Below are 12,541 nucleotides of genomic sequence, written 5' to 3' on the forward strand. Positions count from 1 at the left end.
CGCTCAGAAGCTGAAGAAGTAAATCTGCCCTGAGTGTCGGTGATATGCCCAGCACTAACGAGGTGAACAGTACAGATGAGCCAGACGGTACAGTACAAACCGAGGGAGAAAATGAGACGACAAAAAAACCCCAACGTGTTTCTTGAATCAAATCGCAAACCTCAATTGGAATAATCCATCGAATCGCTGAGCGGGTCAAAAGTTGCAACGATAAATATGTGTGCGTGCATACACAACGTGGTTTTGCGTTACTACAAATTGAGTAAAATGCAGCGCAAAACCAGGCAGCCAGACGTCGTGTCTCGGGCCATTTCTCCCACTACTCTCAGGGTCGTCGATAAGTGGCTTTAGACTATGACTCGTAACTTAATATCAGCTGGTAAGGCCCCATTGAGCTCAGAAGCTATTTTATAATGTTATAATAAATCACTCCTTTATCTATCCAGGAGATAATAATAATAATAGTAAAATTGGTAACGCGCGCACATTTGCAGACGTAGCAGCCGCAACTCAGAGGCGCGGAGCCAAGCTCAGAGTCAGATGAACACCAAGTTTCGATTTAAAGCTTTTTATTATGTTTGATTTGTATTATTTTATTATTTCCCTTCTACGTGACTTTACCGAAAGAACCAAGAAGAACACCAAGTTGTAAGGGCTCTTTTTCAGGAGGGTTCTGCGTTGGGTTTTAATTTTCAAGATGTTTTCGAACAATTGACGAGTGTTGTTTATAAACGTGGAAGGAAATCAGAGCACCTGGAGAAAACCCGCACGTGCGAGGGGGCAACGCTCTATCCCCGTACAGAAGGAAACAGATGGCGATTCAGTCCACTTGCTGTACCGCCTTCTCCTGGCGAGCCAGGGTACGGCACCTCGTCGACGTCCACGGGAAGAAGGGAGTTTAGAAACATTTGTGTGCGGTGATCCACCAACGCTCGCCGCTGCCTCCACAGTGCTGGGTTCACGTACAGCAGCGTACAGCAGCGTAGCCACCGCCACCGCCCGGCAAAGGATGACTACAACCCGAGGCTGTCGGCAATGGCGGCAGCGAGCGGCAGGATGGGAATGTGCAAACGAGAAGCAAAAACAAAAAACATATTTACACGAAACCCTACGCCGGAACTTACTGCAACGCGAATGAATAGTGACTGAAAATGTAATAAAAAAATAAAAACCGGTGTCAGTAAGTCCCGTCACAGACGTAAGTTTGGATGTTGGAGCCTCTTGGCATCTACAGTTACGCCGATTTGTAAGACTGCTAAATGAAATGTGGTGCAACTTGCAAGGCTCCCACCTCCCCCCCCCCTTTGGTCGAGGTCACTGCAATCCAGGGTTGATGGTGTGACAATGCAGTAACCTTGAGAATAACGCATTTGGATTGATGCTGGAATCGCGGGGGGGGGGGGGGTAGGTTTGGGGGGCAGGCAGTGATTGGTGGCCTGAGCTGTGAAACCCAATGCCCCGAGTTTCATTCCGAGCCACGGCTAACATCAGTGGCGAGCGATATCTCAAATGATCATGGGCTCCTACCTATGCTGATCGCCAACACCTACGCTGACCAGCGTGGTGAAGTATGGTCAAAACAACACCCCCCACCTCGCACAGGGTGGAGAAGGCCTTCATCCACAAGTGGACCGACTCAAGGACCGCTCCATGACATCAGGGTTATACGCTGTAAATATGCTGCGTTCGTTTCAGTGATGCGTGCTTCTGTGTAATTTAAGTGCTGTGAATGACCGTTGTGCCAAGTGCTGTTGGCGAGCACCTATGGGAGTGCTTGGCGAGCACCACGCCCGGCCGCCTTTGTCTCCTTAGTGGGAGACAAGCTCAGATAATCGTCACTGGTATTGGCCGTGAACGGGAATCGAACTTGGGTTGCCAGGTTCATAGTTCAGCGTGCTATGAACCTGATAACAGACATACACAATAATCCATAATAGAGGTTTTTTGGGTTAGATCGTGTAAATATATATATAAATGTGTCGTTAAACTCGCCACCACCCGACACAGCCAACTAGTTAGGGTTGTCACGTAAACAGAACGTGCCAATTCGTCACTAGCACAGCACTAACCGGTGTGTCGGAGAGCCAAGCCACAACATTTACAATCTGTACTGAGTACATACAATTACACGCATGCGGACACATGCACATGCCGACACACACGTACATGCATTCACACAGACACAACACAATTGGCAATGTTCAGTCACGAATTTAGAAGCTTGCAAATGCACACGAACTCATTTATACGACCTTACATATCGAGGGGAGGTGCATACTTTATGTAAATATAAATACACAATGAGCCGAGGGCCCATGTCATGCCTGGCATTCGCCGCCGTCTATTGTTAGTGCGGAGTCGTGACAGCCACACGCACGACGCAAAGGTCACCCACGTCCCACAGACCCCCCCCCCCCCAACACCCCCTACACTCCACAGACCCCCTTAATACCAGACACGTTCACACCCCCCCCAACACCCCTACATCCCACAGACCCCCTCCTCACCAGACACGTTCCACAGACCCCCCCCCCTCAACACCCCCTACATCCCACAGACCACCTCCTCACCAGCCAAATCCCACAGACCCCCCCCCTCCCAACACCCCTACACCCCACATACCCCCTTAACACCAGACACGTTCCACACCCCCCCAACACCCCCTACATCCCATAGACCCCCTTCACACCAGCCACATCCGACAGACCCCCCTCCCAACACCCCCTACATCCCACAGACCCCCCCCCCAACACCCCCTATATCCAACAGAAACCCTCCACATCAGCCACGTTTCACAGACCCCTTCAACACCGACCACAGACCCCTCAACACGACCCACGTTCCACAGGCCCCTTCCACACCAACCAGGTCCTACAGACCCCTCATCACCCCCTACATCCCACAGACACCCTCTCAACACCAGCCATAATGGCCATGTCAAAGCACCGAGTAGACGCATGAAAGGGAGAGATTACGGGTTAAAGCATATATAAGCACATATATTAATTATTACAAACGATGTTTTGGCCCATAGGTCTATTGGCCTTCCAGACCACTGACTGCTGAATTTATGGGTTCAAATCATGCTTCCAGCCCAGAGCCAGTGATGGAAATTCCACGTTCCAATGGCAGGGGCAGGCGTAGCCAATGAATAACCACTGTTGACTTTCCCACCAAAGTGATACGCATTGTATCTTAGCTGGATTGGCTACGTACGGTGCGAAAGAAGATCAACATACGCACGCACATAAACATACATCTACTGCAGAGTCAATCCCCCAGCTGAGCCCGCTCCACGATCCTTGATCCGATGTAAATAGACGTGTCAAGCGAGAGTCTCGTGCAGAGATTTGTGATCGAGTCGAGCGACTGCTCCGAATGAGCCCTCAACTGACTCTTGTGCGATGGAAATGACTAACGCCCGTGCCGTGACAGATGGGACAAATGAAGTGGAAATATATTGCAGATGTACTCCCCCCCCCTGTCCCCCCTCGTGTGTGCATCTGCGTGTCCATGAGTGTGCGCGGAGCGGTAGTGTAGCTGAAAGCGCTGCGCTACGAAACCCGGCGACCCGAGTTCGATTCCCGCTCACGATCAACACCGGTGACGATTATCTGCACCGGTCCTGGAACTCCCCTAGATCGACTCAGCCTCAAGTGATTACCTGGCGCAGTGTGTAAACACCACACCAGGTACTCATTTGAGGCCGCATCGATTTAGGGGAGTTCCAGGATCGGTTCAGATAATATAATCGGTGCGGTGTGTGAACATCGCTACTCGGGAGACAAAGGCGGCCGGGCGTGGTGTTGGCCACCCACCCCCTCGTGTGCCGTGCCGGCCTTAATAGGCGCTCGCTAACAGCACTTATTTCAAACGTCTTTACGGCTACACGGGGGATTCTTTGTCTTTGTTTGTACGTTGCCTTACAATGTGGGGAACCTTGGTTCGATGCTTGTCCATGTTGCTGCGCCTCGGTGCCAAGTGGCATCTGTCTTGGACCTCCCCGAGGTTGATAGACATAAAAATCCTGGTTCAATCACGCACACCTACACACACACACACACACAACCCCCAGCATACGAATACTAACACCCACACACACCTACGCACGCATACGCACTACCCACACACACTAACCATAACAATCCTGGTTCAACCACGCACACCTACACACACACACACAACCCCCAATATACGAATACTAACACCCACACACACCTACGCACGCCAACGCACTACCCACACACACTAACCATAAAAATCCTGGTTTAACCACGCACACCTACACACACACACACAACCCCCAATATACGAATACTAACACCCACACACACCTACGCACGCCAACGCACTACCCACACACACTAACCATAAAAATCCTGGTTTAACCACGCACACCTACACACACACACACAACCCTCAACATACGAATACTAACACCCACACACACCTACGCACGCATACGCACTACCCACACACACTAACCACTCGCACACCCACCCACATGTGTACACACGATGACTATTTGCCCAAACACAAGTGAGGATAAATGAGGCATGAATGGAAAAAAACCACATCCGTTTCCTTCAAACTCGTTCATCCCACAAGCCACCAACTCACTTTCCTCCATCTGACCCCCCTTTTAAAAGAAGTGGTTTACCCCACAACCACTTGCATAATGGTAGCTCGGGCCACTCACATGGAACTAATTAGGGGGGTTTGGGGATAATAACACTTGCTGGGATTGAAAAATAATTTGCATCCAAGGTCTGCTGAGAGATACTGGAAAGGGAAGTAATAAAATAATAAAAATTAAACATAATAAAATAATATAATAATATAATATAATACTTTCCTTCTACGTGACTTTACCAAAAGAACCAAGAAGATGAATCCCTGCAGTCACGAAAGCTTTACGTCGAAAGATACTGGATACAGCAGTGTGGGGCAGTGAAACCGGCACTGCTAAAATCCAGGCTTTAGATCCGGGATTCAGCTCCCACCATGTGGTTTGCACGGTTGGCTATGTACGGTGCGAAATAAGTTCAACGTACATAATGTACAAACCAAAGTTCGCAAGTGCCAGCGAGCTGGTCGTCTCAGCCCGGTCACCGATGACTGCACACAAACGCATGGCTGTGCAGCGTAGAGCGAGCGACTTCCAATCCTGTTTAAATTATGCATTTTTAATTTTACCAGGTAAGGCCCACTGAGCTCTGTAGCTCTTTTTCAAAAACGATCTTGCCACACATGATAGCTCAACGAAGTGGCTTATCATGTGGATATTTACAGCAGCCAAATACTCTAAACGCGTGTTGATTATAAATGTGGAGGGAAAAGTCGGAGGAGAAAAAACCAAGCGACCATGGGGAGAGAGACACACACACACTCCAAATATACAGCAGGCGTCAGGGTCGGAATCGATCCCACGACCTCCTTCCTACCAGGCGAGATAGTTAACATCTCGCCACCGTGGCACCCACCGTGGCGTTTGGGGGTTGACTCAGCCCACCAACTTTCTGGGCCCAACAAAATGAGTACGGTAAATCCTCGCTTAACGCGTGTTCACGCTGTAACGCGGTTCTTCCGCGAGGGAACACTTTTCGCACAACGTGGAATGCACCCCGTTGTTATAACGCGGAGGTGAGAAACTCACAGAGGTCAGGCATGAGCCTTCAGTTACAAGAGTAACTAAGGGCATTGAGTCTGCCAGCAAGAGCGATGGTCACTGCGTGCGTGTGCGGTCTCAATTGAGTAACTTGTGGTGTCATTGAGTAACTTGTGGTGTCATTCTTACATTTGGCAAATTCCGAGCCTGTCGCCCGACACACGAAATGGCCTAAATCTTGCGAATGATGTCGCGGGATCTTTAACGTCCGATGTTGAGCGAGGCTGACGGCGCGTGGTTATTGCTACGGTTTCCCGCACCTTCGATTCGCACGGTTGGCTACGTACGGTGCGAAAAAAGTTCAACACACATGCATATACAGTCGTCACACTGCGCAATATTAATCAGGGTGGCCGCTGGATTCGGACCGCAAAACAAGCGGCGCAGAGAGTTTATCGGATAAAAAAAAAATTCCGAGCCTGGGAAAGATGATGTCTCTAAATGCCAGGTCACCCCGACAAAAAAGACAACAAATCCCCGAACCAATCGCAATGAAACGTTCCACCACACGGCTCTCATCAACACCAACGCACAGATATGCATAGTTGTTCGGGAAGATTAGAAGAAACGCTTAGAAAACACGTTATTTAAAAAAATGTAACTGTAAGCTGCCAGCTACTAATGGGGGTGGACTGTATATGCTAAGACTAAATACAAAGATCCCCCGTATATCCTGTAACAGACTGTTGGGGCAAGTGCTGTTCGCAAGCACCGATGAAGGCTGGCATGGCACACGAGGGGGTGGGTGGCCAGCACCACGCCCGGCCACCTTTGCCTCCCTAGTGGCAATGTTTACACACCGCTACACCAGGTACTCATTTGAGACTGAATCTACCTCGGGAAGGCCCGGCACCGTTTCAGATCATTAGAATCACCACTGGTGTTGGCATCCACGTTCACATCGTCATATGCACCAATAAATACACAGGCAATCCTCCGACTCACAAGTGGACAACAAACATCACTCGCCACCCAGTGGCGGTGATGTCATCACAGGGCTTATGCCAGGCTAGGTGGACGCTGAGGCCACGTCAAGTGTCGAAGGTGCGCCGGCAGGTCACGGGACAGACCCCTGGAGTTATGATGGATTGATTTGACTTAGATGACTGGCAGATTCGCCTGCTGTGCTTCCCCACTGTGCCAACTCGCCGTGTTTGAATTGCGCGGCGCTCCGCTCGTTGTTGCTGGAGGGTGACTGCCTCCAAGTGCCCAGGAGCGTCCTTCACGAACCGTCCCCAAAGACACACACACACTCGCACAGACACACGAGTAGACACACGAACAAAATTCGGGCTCCTATAACGCACTCGCTTCCCAGTTTGTTATAAACGAGTGGGGAGCAGAAATGTCGTGCACTCCAAACCCGGCATCTCAAGTTCAATCCCCTCTCTCGCCCAACATCAGCGACAAATATCTGAACCGTTCCTGAGCCTCCCCGAGGTTCGACTCAAATGAGTACCCAGGGCAGTGTGTGTGAACATAGGCACTGGGGAGACAAAGGCGGCCGGGCATGGTACTGACGCTAAACCACCCTCTTCGTGCGCCGTGCGAGCCTTTATAGGTGCTGCTACTCGCTAACAGCACTTGCCCCAGTAGTCAGTTGAAGGCTTCCCGGGGGATCTCTGTCTGTGTGTTTCTACGCGTGTGCATGGTGTGTGGCTAACCATTGAACAAAAACGGTCACTGCATCGCTCGCCTTCAGATGCGCTTCTGCGGCCGTCTGGAACGCTCTTCCCGTATTACGAAGTCACTGGTGCTATGCACTTTTAAAATCTCGGTTGAAAAGCCATTTGTTTAGAACTGCTTTTTTGTGTTGAGTTTGTTGTCCTTCCCCCCGCACCTACCGATTGGCATGGTTGGCTGTGTATGGCGCGAAAGAAGTTCAACGCGCGTGCGTGTGTGCGCGCGTCCCTCCCGCAGGAACTGGTGCGCGTTTGTGGTGTCGCGCTCAGGTCACTTGCACCGTGGAGGACGGGGTGGAGTCGTACGCACGCGCCGAGTACCAGCCCTGCCCTTGGGGGCAGCGCAACTGCCCTCGTATCATCACGTGAGGACATGCCCTCCCCACAATCCATGCCCTCCCCCCAAGCCAATTTCCTCCCACCCACCAACGCCCTCGTCACTTTTTTGACGATTCAAGACAAAGGCAAAGTTTGTGACCGATGTTCGTTGCGATTGCACGGACGATGTATGCATGTTGAACTTCTTTCGCACCCTACGCAGCCACCCGTGCTAATTGGAGATGCAGACGATGATGAAAGTGATGACGGCGAGTACGATTGCAATGACGATGACGAGGACGGCGAGGATGTTAACGAGGCCGGCGTCGGCGTGCCCAGGTACCGCGCGTGCGTCCGGCCCCGCTACCGCGTCGCCTACAAGAGCGTCCAGGCCGTCGAGTGGCGGTGCTGCCCCGGGCACGCGGGGCCCTCCTGCCAGGAGTCGCAGCCCGGGACCCCGACGGGAGGCGGGGAGCCCAGACCGCCGGGCGTCGACCAAGGATCCCCCAGCGATGCCCGCAGGCCTCCGCAGGGGGTCCCGACGTCCCTGGATGCCCAAAGACCCCCGCAAGGGGTCGCCACGGGAGCGGCCATACCTGCCTGGACACGGCAATGGACAGGGGCAGCCGCAGAGGCCTGCAGGTAAACGGGGCGGCGGGTTCGAGCACAACGGTCCACGTTCCATTTTGGGCTCGGCCCCCACCATTCCCCGGTTATATCGGTATTATGTCCTGAGACAAAGAAAACTCTCACAGTGCGCAGTGCATCACCCTGTGTCACTTAAATACTTCCATACTTCCATACATTAGAGGTGTACGCGTTATATACGCTCCCTCCGAGCGTGCTTGTTGCATGGCAATCAAACTACAATGATTAAATCACGGAGCAGTCATTGGTGCCAGAGCCAAGATCACCAGCTCGCTGAGCTTGAGAACCCGGTTTAATCGCTCGCTGCTCAAAGCCGGAATAAAATCCAGGATCTCTGGGGTGGGCTGGCTCAGTGCCCGTGACCCTTGAGCTACCTGGCCATCTCTCAATCACAACTCTTGATCCATCGCAAAAGGGGAATGTGTGCAGGCTGGGAAAAAAATAAACAAAGAGAAATAACGGATCACAAATGTGTGTTGCTCGCAAACGGCTGGAATCCACGATTGACACCCATGCCTTGTGGGGCGAGTCACGAGACTACCACATTGCGCTCTGCTGCTTCAGCTCTTTTGAGCTGGTGGTCTAAACAAGGCTAAGAGCATCGCACTCGCAATGCGGAGGCCACATGGCACGCACGGCACGATTGGGAGTCGTGCCTTTCCTGCTGTTTGCGAGCTCACCTTCGGGCCTCGTTACAACTGTCCCAATTGCCACCCTAACAGCGCCGTCTCCAATCGCCATCGCACGCCCCCCCCCCCTCCTTGCGCGTCGCAGCCAACGGCCACCGGTTCCGTCAGCTGGAGAGCGAGGTGCAGCGCCTGGCTCAGAGCGTGAACACCCTCTCCAGCACGGTGCACAGCCTCCAACGGGCGTTCCTCGAGGACAGCAACCAGCTGCGCAGCCTTCTCAACACCTACGGCAACAGCCTCAGTAGCAGCAGCAGTAGCAGCAGCAGCAGCAGCGTTCTCAACGGAGCCATAGGACACGCGCCCGGCCGCGGCGGGGAGGCCGGGGCCGCGGCCCCCTGGCTCGGCGACGTCATGGGCAAGATCGCGCAGGTGAACGAGACGCTGGCGCGCAAGGGCAAGGTGCTGGACCACCTGCAGGGCACCGTGACGGGCCACGGCGCCCGCATCAACGAGATCCTCGACAAGGTCGCCGGGAACGGCGGCGGGGGAGCGGCACGGCCGCCGCCCCAGCAGCCGCCGAACGGCGCGCTCGACCGCAGGCTCGCCAAGCTGCGCGGAGAAATCGTGAACGAGGTGCGGTCGGCGCTGGACAAGGAGCGCGGAGGGGTGGGAGGCAGCGGCGGCGGGGCGTGCGGCTGCTCGTCCGAGCTGTCGGCGCTCGAGGAGCGGCACCAGCGTTGGCGGGAGTCGGCAGAGCGATCGCACGAGCAGCTGTCGTCCACGTGCCGGGGCCGCGTCGACGAGCAGGTGCAGCGCCTGCGCTCGGAGTTGGACGGCCTCGCCGCGGGGGCCGAGGCCTGCTGCTCCGAGCTGGGGCGGCGCGTGCACGCGCTCGAGGGCAACGCCAGCTCGACGGCGGCCGCGCTGGCGGCGGCGGTCGACGGCGGCGGCCGACGCGACGACACCGACATCCTCCGGGAGCTGCGGGAGCAGGGCAAGCGCCTGCGCGACGTGGAGACGCAGCTGTCGACGGCGCTGAGCGGCACCCAGCAGTGCTGCCGCCACTGGCAGGAGACGACGGGCGAGATGCTCAAGGAGTCGGTGGGCTCGCTGCGCGGGGAGATGAACGCCCGCTACGCGCGGCTCGGCGAAGAGGTGGCGGCGCTGCGGGCGGCGCTCGACGGTTTCGCCGCGCCCGGCGTTCCCCGCGACGGCGGCGTCGGTGCCGAGCTCTTGGGCGACCTGCAGCGGCGCCTGGCCGGGGTGGAGGAACGCCTCGCCGTGCTGACGAGCGCCCCGCCGCCGGATCCCCGGCGTGTCGACTCTCTCCTCGCCCGACACCGCGCCACCGTGGCCGCCAACCTCTCGGCGCTGGCGGGCGAGGTGCGGCGTACGGGGTCGCGCGTCGACAAGGTGGAGGAGGCGCTGCTGGGGCTGGGCACGGGAGGAGCTGCGTCTCCGAGCACCGACGACGGCGAGTGCCCCGGGGCCTGCCGCGAGGAGGTGTCGCGGCTCCGCGAAGAGGTGACGGAGCGGTGGAGGAGCACGGCGGCGGAGTGCGACGCCAACCGGCAGCGGATCCACGCCGTCAACCTGACCATCTGGCAGACGCCCGGCGGGAGGCGGGGACTATTCGGCGGGGTCACGGGCGACCGAGGGGGTGACGAGGGCGAGGAGGAGGGGGAGAGCGGAGCGGGGGGCCGCTCCCCGCTGGACGTGGTGCGGGAGCGGATCGGGGTGCTCAACGATTCGCTGGGGGAGGCGGAGGGGCGGTTGGACGCCCGCGTGTCATGGGTGCGGGAGGCGCTGTCCAATCAGAGTGCGGTGATCCGGGGTCACGGCGGCGCCCTCCAGAACCTCAAGGGAGAACTCTCCGACCTGTGGAACGAGGTGAGGGTCACGGGGCATCGACCAGGGGGTCTGGGGGGGGGTCTGGTGTGGAGGGAGGGGGGTGGTCCTGGGGTCCTCGGGGTCTGGGGAATCCAGGGATGCGGAGAGTCCAGGGCGTGTGACCGAGGCAAATCGTAAACATTTCCAATGCTCGCAGTTTTCGTCAATTTTGCAGCTTTACTGTGAAACAAGTTTCGCTTGCCTTCCCCCCCGCACCTCCGTTCAGCACGGTTGGCTACGCAGAGTGAAAAACTTGTTCAAAACATCTCCGTACATATTACCGCACCTCCGATCAGCACGATTGGCTACGCACGGTGCGAAAGAGGGGTGACGCTGTGCCCAGGTGGAGAGTGGAGGGCGCGGCGGCGGTGGCGCCAGCACGTGCTGCGAGGAGATGGAGCGGCGCATGGCGCGGCTCGAGGGCGACGCGGCACGCGTGGCCGACGCGTGCGAGCGGGAGCGCGCGAGGACCTGGGAGCGCGACGGGCGGACGCAAGACGCCCTGCAGCACCTCAACGGCACCCTGCACAAGCTGACCATGGGTGCGGTGGCGACACGCAGGCGTCGGCGCCGCCGTCGTTATCGCAGTCGCTCATTTTCCGCCTCGTTTGCCCTCGCAAGAACAATCCTTCCCCCGTAGTGCATTGTGCCAGCAATATTTTTCTTTTACTTTACTTTCAATAATAAATTCGTTTATTTAGTCGTCAGACTTTGTGATTATTTAAGGGTCTGTCTGGTACCCGGTAGCTAATAATAGTGTGACTATTCACATGGCAATTTAAAAACTGGTCTCCAGGCCCCATATTGTAAACAAGTCCAGTCTTCCTACCGATATTAGGAAGCCACTGGAGCTATGCACTTTTAAATCTTGATTGTTGTCCTTCCCCCGCACCTCTGATTAGCACAGTTGGCTACGTGCGGGAGGAAAGAAGTTAAAAATACGTACATATAGTCGCCAACCCCTATTAGCTCTGTCTCTCTGGCCTATCTGCTTATGTGCCATGAAGAAGGGTTATTGCCCGAAACGTTGCCGATTATATATATTTCATCTCTCAAGGCCACAACTATGTTATTGACGAGTGTGTTGAGGTTATTTCGTCAATTTTGCTTCTCCACCACTGACAACGCAGCACCAGCAGCATTGGCAAATAATGATTACATTTTTTATAATTTCCTGTGAACCGTCATCATTTTGAATTGGAACACCTGATTGGAACCCTGGCACAAACTGATGATGTTGATGGGTGTGATGCCAAAGATGGCAGCAGCAGCAGCAGCAGCAGCAATATCGTCATCATTTTCAACGCATTGCCCACTGTGCCATTTTAAACGTGTAACTCCTGTCATTTGTGATGAGCAATCATGGTTTTACAATCGTCATCGCCGAGATCATAATCGTCGATGTTTTAAATCAGCTCATCATCACCAAAAACGTGATTAAAAGCACAGCCGGTCTAATGAGTTACTCCCGACCGTTTTAAAATGTAACGCTTTTCAAACGACACATCAACAATCTTGATTGTGTGTACTTGCAACAGTGTGTACTTGCAAACGTTTATGGGTTTGTAATTGCATACTTCTGGAACGGAGTAGGAGGTGGTAGGGGTGAGGCGGCGTTGGAGCACTTTAACTCTCGCTTAGGTGATCCAGTCTACAGCGATACGCAATCCACGTGCACGCGTGAGTTTTCGAACTTGTGACAACTT

General features: G+C 54.7%; 1 protein-coding gene across 1 annotated transcript in view; it reads left to right on the forward strand.

Moving 5' to 3' along the window:
- LOC133352844 (EMILIN-1-like) overlaps positions 1 to 12,541 on the forward strand; it is a 33,206-nt gene that overhangs the window by 11,500 nt on the left and 9,165 nt on the right. The window contains 6 exon segments of the mRNA XM_061568799.1: positions 7,589 to 7,619; positions 7,621 to 7,715; positions 8,008 to 8,266; positions 8,268 to 8,310; positions 9,091 to 10,835; positions 11,179 to 11,377. Of these exon segments, the coding sequence (XP_061424783.1) occupies positions 7,589 to 7,619; positions 7,621 to 7,715; positions 8,008 to 8,266; positions 8,268 to 8,310; positions 9,091 to 10,835; positions 11,179 to 11,377 (2,372 nt within the window).

The sequence above is a fragment of the Lethenteron reissneri genome, chromosome 42 (assembly GCF_015708825.2).
Source record: "Lethenteron reissneri isolate LAM-NWPU_2019-01 chromosome 42, ASM1570882v1, whole genome shotgun sequence".
NCBI lineage: Eukaryota > Metazoa > Chordata > Hyperoartia > Petromyzontiformes > Petromyzontidae > Lethenteron > Lethenteron reissneri.